The sequence below is a fragment of the Cyrtonyx montezumae genome, unplaced genomic scaffold, assembly GCF_038088225.1.
Source record: "Cyrtonyx montezumae isolate F1298 unplaced genomic scaffold, pur_monq_1.0 scaffold_23, whole genome shotgun sequence".
NCBI classification, from domain to species: Eukaryota; Metazoa; Chordata; class Aves; order Galliformes; family Odontophoridae; genus Cyrtonyx; species Cyrtonyx montezumae.
In genome coordinates this window covers 3239366-3249748 of record NW_027071970.1, presented here as the reverse complement: position 1 = coordinate 3249748, position 10383 = coordinate 3239366, and the positions used below count along the sequence as shown (strand labels likewise).

Below are 10383 nucleotides of genomic sequence, written 5' to 3'. Positions count from 1 at the left end.
AAGGGATCTGTAGAGATCATCGAGTCCAAGCCCCTGCTAAGCAGCTCCCTAACCCAGGTAGGCATCCAGGCAGGTCTTAAATGTGTCTAGAGCTGGGAGTCGACAGCCAAACAGCCCAACATCATCATGTTCAACATGATGTTCAACATCAGCAGCTCAGGTAATGTTTGTAGAGTGGAGCTTGCAGACAGAATGGTTTGTACAGACATGCTGAAAGCACAAAACTGACTTAAACATGAAGAGAAACGAGAAGAGAGAGATCTGGGAGGCTGCTTCAGGCCCTTTACTGGTGCCTATGATTTAGCAATTCAAAATAAATATTGGGATCAAACACCCTGTTGACATTACGCAAGGGAAATTGTTGCAATAAGCCACACAGACATTCCTGGCTCTGAAGTAAGTTTCTCTACTGACAAATCACAGAAAGCTCAAACCAGTCAGGCAGTTAGAGTGAGATAATGACCAACTAATAATCCTTTATCTCAGAATCTGAAAGTAACCTCTGAAGGGCCCTTGAATTCCAATTGATTTACTGGGAGTCTAGCAGGGATGTTATTAATTTATGAGATTGAATCAGATAGATACAGTTAATTGGTTTTCATACACATTAAATATTCACACAGTTATACTTTTCCTTAGATAGGGAGCTGCTGTATTATTTAACTGAATCCCGTAGTCAAATGTTACAAGAATAATTTTGATGGTGATTTCTCACCACCACAGCAGTAGGTGGGCTTATAAAGAAGACAGAGACAACTCATTTGAAAATTACCTCTTTTCCATGAGAATTTGAAAGTGCCAATATCTGTACATGGCACAAGGTGCTGAATCAAGAGGTAAATCTGCCCTTTACCTTAAATGAATGAGAACATTCAGAAATCAAAGACCAAAATTCTGTTGGCTTTATTCTTGTCCAGCTCACACATATATGCATTACTCTGTACTTCAACCTGTCCCTGAGACTGTTCATATTATTATCATTAGAGTGATGAGAATTCTTTTTGCTGTTGTATTTTTGTGGGTATAACTGAGTCAGCAGTGTCTGTGGGGCTGATGCATTACTCTACCACTGGGACTGGTTTGTGCTGATACCCCAAGAGCTGTCGGGAGAGAAATGCTTTCCTTACTTTAAACATAACTTTGCTATTTTATCCTTGCAGCCTCATGCTCTTATTTTTCATTCTGGACTGTGGCTTTGCAAATATCACAAGTCCCAAGTGAGCTGTTGCTTTGGTAAATTATTAACAGTAAATTTATGTGTGATCAGGGAAATGTCCAGATAAAGAAGTCTGAGACTTTTTCATTCACCGTTATGCTTCTGCAGTACTGTCATCATTTGAAACCAATAAATAACTGTTGAGTGATCAAATCTGCTAGTGCTTAGACATATGTGAAGATCTCTCTATATGCCATGATCTTATCTTCATTCCATTCCATCTCCTGGCTTCTGACCTGCCTTATCTAGTCACATATCAGTATCAAAGGATCTGTTCCTACAGCTCAGACAGCAATCAGCATCTGCTGAGTGCTGTGGGTGACCTGTTTTGTGCCATGAGAAGCCCTTATTTTATCTCACTGTCCCATTTTCCTAGAAATAGTTTATGTTCTTGGATGTTCTTCTCTCTGGGATTGGCAAGACAATCTGTTGTAGTGGTCCCCTTGAAGCACTGAAGTGGCAGGACTTCTCTTACATCGCCTTCAACATCCCAAAGCAGAGCTACAGAGCTCACCTATGTCTGACCTCTTTTAGAGTTTAGATGGGTTCTGAAAGCCCAGAGTTTGAGTGTTTTAGGATTAAATATAGGGGAGATGAACCACACACAGGAATTTTGCATGTAAGTCACCTGTAAAGCATGTTTTGAATCCATTACTATGCTCAATTTTCTTAGCAGAATTTGAGCAAAGCTGCAACTCTAGTATTTATATTGTTGTTTGTAAATTGCAGTGGTGATTTGCTGTCTAATTCTTACTAGCAAATAACAAGAAAATGATGCTTTGAATAAGTTTCTTACATTCTAATGTTTATGAAAGAGTTGTAGTGTTATTTAATAGTGTTTCATCTCAGCCTTTTAAGTAAGGCATTTTGCAGTTAATTTAATTAGTTCTTGTTCACCACAGAGTGAAACTGGAATTGCTTCACAGACTTCTGTGAATCAGTTCTGGCTTCATACAGGAACAAACGAGAGCAAGACTCGGCTGGAAGTGTTGCTCTGGGGCCAGTAGTGTCATTTACAAATAGAGCAGGGTTTGAAGAAAAAGGCTAAATGCACCCATTAGGGACAGTTTGGATCTGAATCCAGATCCAGGCTTGTGTGATAAACTGAATACTAATTGTTCTATTAATTATTAATATACTTAGCACTTTTCCATTGTGTAGCATCACCATAGGGCAATCTCTCCCCACACACATACACACGTTCTCTCCTTTCATTAAGGATTCCCTAGTATTGTAATTAGAACAGCCATCTAACTTGGATTTGGCTGATCAACACCTCTGCAGGTTTACTTCAATGGAACTGCAGTGGCCCAAATCACACTGGTGAACACAGCTCAGAACTCACTGCACTATTACAGCAGGAGAGCATTTAGCAGGGACAGAAGCAATCGAGACACTGCTTCTGTGCCACGAAACCCACTAAGAAAATAACCTGGATGCACATGTGACAGAACATTATCCTCTTACCTCACCTATACATTACACTGTACATTACTCAGAAAAATGAACTTTTGCCATATACCACTAGTCTGGTGATCTCCCCTTCCCCTTCCTTTCTTCAAGTGTGGATTCTTTCCCTCCCAGTGGAATACATTCTTCTGCTCAACTGCAGAATAACTTAGGATCTGTCACGTACTCCTCAGGTCCAACCTTTGGCATGGAAAGAGCCATTTACCTGGAAGAACAAGAAAGTCAGAGCCAGCTGTGTTGGCTTCCTCAAAACATGGAACTTGGTGGCTGGCTCAGTGAGATGAATTAAAGCACTGGTATCCTACTTTGGGAGCTCAAAGAGCTTATCAGACATTACCTAAACACATTTGGTTTGATGATCTCATCTTACACATGGGCAGACACACAGGTTGCATGCTTAGCTGGTACGAAGTGCTGTTTCCAGCAGCACTGCTAATGTACTCCAGCTGAGGCATTGCCATTTCTTGCGTGTGCCATTTCTTGTCTGCATCTTCCATATAATGAAGAAGGGACAAGGTGAAGGTTTCACCTTGTGTAACCACAGCTTAGCTAGGAGAACCCAACTGTTAAAGGAAGGTTTCCTTCTGTTTGCTTGTAATATCAGCTGTCACCACAGGGTGACACGGCAGCACAGACAATGAAACTTGGCTCAGGTGAAAAGATCCCATATGGACAGTAGAGGTAGGGGAACGGGGATACTCAAAGTCCAGGGAGGCTGCAAGGAAGCTACTCAAAGTGAGTGTGTGAAATTGAGGTCTGATCCTTGTTATCTGATAGAAACAGTGCCATCCATTTCACTGAACACTAGATCAGTCCCTGCAGAGTTTGGAGGTAAGTTTGCCATTTAAATGGAGGGAAAGAAAAACATGGACATCAAAGAATATGGCTTCATTAAATGGAAAAAAATCCTATGTTACCACCGCCACATATAGAATGAGAATAGTGGGACCACAAAAATATAATGTAAATCTCTTATTTATTTATTTTTTTCTGTCAAGCATTAAGTCAAAGCAATCTGTGGATTTTGCTTTTTCTTTGAAAAAAAAGAAAAACAAAAAAAATTTACCTTTTGTCAGGAGAATAAGGAAGGGAGCAAAAGAAGGTCATTAATCACTAACATATTACACACCAGTGGTCACAGAACTCACCTGCAAACTGAAATGGCATTGTTTTCACTCATTGTGGCTGAAAGATTAACTGCTGGGTCCTCTGGAAGCTCTGACAGGCAGATAAGCAGCTTATTAAGATTATCAGCTTAGAAGGTCATTGGATCACTAATTCCATCACCTAGCAATCATGAGCCACCATCAAAGAGACGGTTAAGCCCAAATAGATTCACAAAGCTCATGAAATATGACCATCTCTGAGTTCAGAGGTGTCCTACTTTCTCATCCAGGAGAGCAATGGAAAATATACAGTAATTAGTGGAAAGAATATCTTCAGGTGAAAACTTGGGAAATGCATCTAAGGATTGTTGGCTTTTCAGTATTGCCTTTAATAAGGCAAGAAATTAAACCATAATCACAGAATAGCTACAAAATAAACTTAACTGAAGCAAAACATCCAAATTACAGAGAATTAGAGCAAAAAAGAACTGCCTTAAAGCTTACTACCACCCTCTGTTCGGGTCATTATTTTTAATATATTTTTGTAAATGGGAGGTAAAACAAAGAGCAGTCAGAGTCAATGCTACTTAGATATGGTAATATACAACTGCACTGGGAAGATGCTTGCTGTAACGTCGGCATTGTTGGAGAAATGTTTGAAGAAATGACCTGACCTGCAGCCAGGAATTCAGCCTTCATTCTGAATGGCTGGGTGAGATTGAAGTTTGATGGCGAGTCCAAGACATCATACAGGAAGAAATCATTTAGACTTTATTCTCTGCAGCTGACCACAGTTAGCAGAGTCTTCCATGATGCAATTTTCAACAGGCAGTAGTTTTCTGCTCGAAGCCAGACAGTGGTAGCTGGAAAACCATCTCAGCAGGCCATCTGATTAAAAGGGAGAGGACTGTGCATGGAAGGCGTCTACTCTTGCCTGGAACCACTCACTGAAATCCTCTTCTGGCATCTGTACAATACTTTCACGTACAAACTGAAACAGAAAAAGGTTATTTCCTGAGCATTTGATTCTATGTATAAGAGAGAGACATAATATGTCTCTCAATTTGATCACTGTGACAAATGGAATGAATATACTGACTTCTGCAAACAATGTAGTGCAATTTTCATAGCAGCTGGATTTGCTCTAAAATGAATTAAAATCGAAACTCCACAATCTTTCTTGCAATGTATACCTTCAGTCCTTCAAAGTGAGGTCTTTGAGTATCCAGACATACAGCTGTCTTCTACCTACTATTGCACCACATTCGTTAAAGCAACCTGAAGTTAAATAACTTCATCTTGAATCTGTGCAGGCATCAATCAGTTCACATGTTTACATTCAGTGATCCCCTCCTTTGCCCTGAGACACTATAGTTTTGTTTGTCTGTTCCAGCCCACGGAATACCAAGGCCCTCTTTCCTCTCAGGCTATTTTTAAAAGGTGTAAATAGAAGATCACATCTTTTTCTGTATTACTACCGCACCAACAAGCAACAGAAGCATATATTGAGCTTCAAGGCAAGGTTGCCTGTCTGCTTAGTGACTACATAAATTAGGGCACAAGACAAAACGGCTGTTCTTGAAAGACATCAAGAAAACACAATTTGTCTGGTCTCGACACATTGGATGCTTTGCCCTTGTAAAGTGTCACACACTCAATATATGAAAGATGCACAGACACTGTATCCTGCCGCCTTTCCGGGACTGCTGTTGTCTTGCAAATTAGGAGGAGGAATGGCGATGAGAACAGAAAACAGAAGGTGGCATCATTGCCTTTTTTATCTTGGTTAGATTGCACAGCAGCATACATTCTACCCTTCTGTCTTTACTCTTCTGTAAATCGCTTCTAGAACGTGAATGGAGCCCAGCTCACAACCTTGAGAAGCATATTATTTTTTCACAGGTTGCTGAAGCAAAACAAAGGCATGTGCTGAATTCCTGGATGGGTGGCACAATAGTTAACTTGAATAGCTCTGGGATGTAACAACTGGGAATGACAGGCCTCTTCAGAGCACAGGAAGGGAATGTTTCTCGAGTATCCTAACAATTTATGGCAGATGTCGCTTTCACTGTGGCAGGAAATAAATCAATAATGACATAATAGTCAAATGATACTGATCAATAACCCAGAGCTTGTCATAACGGCTTTCTTCTGAAGGGTTCAATATGTCTTGTAAAAGGTGAATAGTACCATCTGCACTTAATGAGACCGTAAACGATTTCATCTGGTAACTTTCCACTGCCTGAACTTCACCTATGTGTGTCTACTTTCCCCACTCTTATCACTCAGAGAATCAAGAACTGGACCCATCTCACCTCCACGGCAGCAGCAATTTCTGGAGAGCACAGCTCCCACACCTGGAGATCAGTCAGAGCCTTAAGAAAGGTTTCCTGATTAATGTGTAAATCAGGAGCCATCCCAAATTTTTCCAGTTTCTTTAGGATTTTCTTGACGTAGTGGTCATTCTTCACAGGCTCTGGCAGTCTGTCCAGCAACTCAGGCAACCTTTAGCAGAAAGAACAGCAGTCAAAGAGAATCCCTGGGAACAAATGGAAAATTCTGATGGGCAGTTCTAGGGCTGCCCAGCAGTTCTGCCACTTCGTGACCTCTATGCCTTCTAAAAAAAGCCATCCTTTGGAGGATGTAATGCTCAGCGTAACACCCAGTGAATAATGCGAAGGAGCTTTATTTTATAGGAGCCGTGCATCGTCTGCCTTTACAGAGCACTAAAATAGATGCTTCACTCTTCATTTAAATTCTGAATGACAAACGTGGTTATGAAATAACAAAAAGCTAACAAATTTTTCATTTTACAACAAACGTCCTCTTAATCTTTAGCCTCTACAGATTTTCCAGTGCAATCAAGCGTCTGATTTGACACACTTTCTGATGCTCTTTACTATCCCTTTTCTCCATGTTAACACCATTCTCCTCTATGTGCTGACATAAATCTCAGCAACATGACAGTGCTTCACACACAGCCTTTATCATTTAATTCGGACTATAGAGACTCAGAAGAAGAATTACACATTACAATAAAAAGAAAACACTCATGAAAAGACTGACATTTTTTTCCTAATGTTCTGTATAAATTCTACAGTGCTGCTTTGACAGTGCTGGAGGTTGATGCACCAAGACTATCAGGATCATGCATGGCTGAGGTGTGCCAGCTGAAGATTTGGCAGCAGGGAGCTCTGCCTTTCCATCGCTTAGGATACATTTTGCTGGACCAGCAGGAGATGGGTGAGGAATTTCTCCCTTAAACCAGTGAAAAGGGAAGTGTGTAGGTTCTCATCTTCAGTAGAGTCACTTCGATGCTCGGTAGCATACTACAGGAATGGCTGTTTAAGCAACTCGTTACTCTCCCTGGTTAGGTTACCCCAGTTAACTGTCACAGACAGGTTTTGCATAACCCGTCCATGCACTAAGTTATTCTCTGAGAAAGGTCAGCACACTCATGTCCCACTGCTTATATTTTATATTATTTCAGTTTTTGGTTGGTTTTTGTTTCACTTTCTGAGAGAGAAAAAACAACTTGACTAATAAAGTGTTATTAAAGCGTTCCCATTGCAATTCAGCTTTCCTGGCAACACAGTGTTTGCAAGAGTATGGGAACAACACAGCCCTATTGTAAATGAAGTAAGTGTTACAGTGAAAGCTGTTTCTCTGTCATGAATTAGTGCTCCCCTAGAGGCTTGGCCAAATGTCTCAGAGATTTCCTTCCTCTTATCCCTGAGTATGAGTGTGAGTACATAACAGTAAAAACTCATCCACTTCAGCTCTGGGTATATTTACATGGCAGATCTTAAATGTGGGCAACAGCTGGAGCATAAGTTTGGCAATTAAAATCAGTTTTGCTATACAGGCCAAGGCTGGGTTTATTAATTAACTCATGAGTGACAAGTTCCTGGGCCACCTGCAAGTTGGGCCTAAGATAAGAAACTGACTTTTTATTATCTCAACATATGAGAGAGAGGAGGCCCACTAGCAAGGAAAGCCAAAGAGGGCAGGCTGAAATAAAATTTCCACGCAGCTTGTTCTCCCTGCAATTCCAGGGCTGAGGGGTTCCCATGGCAGGGAGCATCTGAGAGTTAGCTGAGGTATTCCTGTAGGCTATTTATAGTGTGGATCTGGAAGCTGATCACTGGATACAATTAATATCTACACTGGCAGGGAAATATATATGTATTTTTTAACATGAATGAACAGCTAGAGTGGAAGTTTCCTCACCAGGAAAGTTTCTTCATCAGTTTTAGCACTAGGAATTTTCAGTTCAATAAGATGTTGTGATTTTAACCCATGTACATTTATAAAATGTCTCTCATCTTCAGGGTACAGTGTGTTTTATGTACTTCCTGATGAAGGAAGTCTCCTATGAAGCTGCATGCTGTAGAGCGTCTACAAACGCATGGACTGAGCACTTTCTGTCCCCACTATCACCAGACAGAAATCTTCCTCATCCCTTTCCTTACCACACCCAATTAACTTGTCTCCTGAGCAGGCTGCTCCTAGGAATACCTGTGTTGGTTTTTTTTTGCTACCAGTCTGTGAAGCCTCCATTTTCAGCAACCAATTCAATGCTTTCTAGTGATACTTTGCTTTGAGTAGGAAAAGAATAGAATTAGAGCTTTTTGTCTGAAAGACAACTCGGGGACCATGACCACCTCATCTGAAACGAGAGTCTCTATGGCTCCTTACCATTTAAGTCCATTTTCATTATGTTCTCTTTCAGCTCTCTTATCCAGCTGTCTTATTCTTTCCATGTCCTTTTTAAAATACTTCAGTCGTTTCAAAGCCTGGTATTTTTGACAGCATCGCTGTTCCTGGCTCCTAACAAGAACAAAAACCCACTTAAGAATTAACATGTACTTTGAACGTTACCGTTCTTCTTCACAGTTAAGTGAGAAGATACTAAGGAAGGCAGAAAACAACAAATTTGAAGAATACATTGCACGGTCAGTCTGTGGATGCAATGATCCGTTCCTTATGCAGTCACAGCAGCTGCTCAGGGAAGAAAGCAAGAAGCTCAAGGGCAAAAAAAAAAATTAACTATAAAATGGAATGAAAGAATAGAAAGAAGAAGGAAGAGAAAGAGGAAGAAAGAAAACAGCCATGTAGGGAAAGATTTCAGGTCTGATGTTTACTGAGAAAAAGAATTTGCACAAATATAACCGAGAAACATTCATCTGTGAAAGGAAAGAGTGTGACAGATTTTGGCTGGTTAACATAGTAGAAATGTCGCTGATGAGGGAAAGGGCCTTGAGAAAGGACACTGTGATAAATAGTCCACGTGATGTTGAAGAACAACACAGTCATCTCTGAAATGAAACTACAAGACAGCCATGCAGACCACGTGTGAACTGAATTTGTTACTCTTTCTTCGAGAGAAAAAGTCTATGATGTTCAAAGCAAGTATATCCCATGTATTTATCACAACTACATCCCACAAAAGTCACTCAGAACTAACCCAAACACTGCCATAAATATTTAACCTATAGTATATTTTCATACGTAGATGGTCAAAGTTTTCCAGACCATTCCTTAACCCTTATTTTATTGTCGCTCCATGTAAATTGGTAGATGCATTTTTAAAACTCTTTGAGGTGAAAGTCCTAAATCTTGTCAGCAGCAAGGTGCATATTTCTATACTCTTTTAGAAGTAGACAGCAAACAGTTTCTTCTTACCTCTCAAGGCTCTCCAGAGCATCGTGTAAACAATGAGCTGCTTCTTCACGTATTGCCATGAACTTGTGCCTTGCTTCAGCACACAGATTAGATTTGCTTTTAATGAAATGGCTGATATGGCAGCTGAAATTAAAACAAGAGAAGGGGACTTACCATCCTGTGGTCACTACTTTATGGGAAGCACCTTTATTGTTTACAACGTACAGCAATGTGAATGCCTTTAAATTTGGAGATCTTTTACTCGCGTTAAGATCCAAATTTAATATCACTTACAACCCTTTTTCATCAGATTTATGACAGAATTTGATATATTAAAACTGTAAATGATATTGAGTTTGGATTATTGCCATCCTGCCAGTCACGTCCTTCCAGGAGAGTCCTTTTGCACTGCAGTGAAACACGCTAAGTGTGCTGCAAGGTTTCACTCGCCTGCTCTGTTGTCCTCAAAACAAAATGCTGCCTGACATTTGCATGCCAAACTTCTTCCACACACTGATCTGTGTTTATACCGCTTATAATGTGCATCAAAAACAGATTTGCACCCTCATCCCTGCCTTCTGGGCCTCATATTCCTTAAAGTTATTCCTTCTTGGTCCTTAATGAATGGCATGTTTACTCTGCAATCCTTCTGAGCCACTGACAGTAAATTTTAAGACAAGATGAGGTTTAAAATTGAGTACAGTGTGCTTCTTCCAGACTGTGAGAGACTGCCTATGAAAACTGCAAAAACACTCTTAACTTGGCAGACTTGCTGGAGTTATCCAGGAACAAAGTGTATCTTTTTTTTTTAATATTACCCATATTTTTTATATTCATATTATTCATATTTTCATCCTATTTCTCTTGACCTCAACTCCAAGGGAAAAAAAAAAAGCTTCAGCACAGCCCAATTATACGAATGATTAG

At 40.2% G+C, this 10383-nt stretch overlaps 1 protein-coding gene across 1 annotated transcript in view; it reads right to left on the bottom strand.

Moving 5' to 3' along the window:
- Nucleotides 1–4622: 4622 nt before the first annotated feature.
- CCDC60 (coiled-coil domain containing 60) overlaps nucleotides 4623–10383 on the bottom strand; it is a 42071-nt gene continuing 36310 nt past the window's right edge. Inside the window, exons 10-13 of the mRNA XM_065738714.1 lie at nucleotides 9478–9600; nucleotides 8491–8622; nucleotides 6108–6297; nucleotides 4623–4783 (exon numbers count right to left, since the gene is read on the bottom strand). Coding sequence (XP_065594786.1) covers nucleotides 4685–4783; nucleotides 6108–6297; nucleotides 8491–8622; nucleotides 9478–9600 — 544 coding nt within the window. The 3' untranslated portion in view covers nucleotides 4623–4684. The remainder of the gene's footprint in view (nucleotides 4784–6107; nucleotides 6298–8490; nucleotides 8623–9477; nucleotides 9601–10383) is intronic.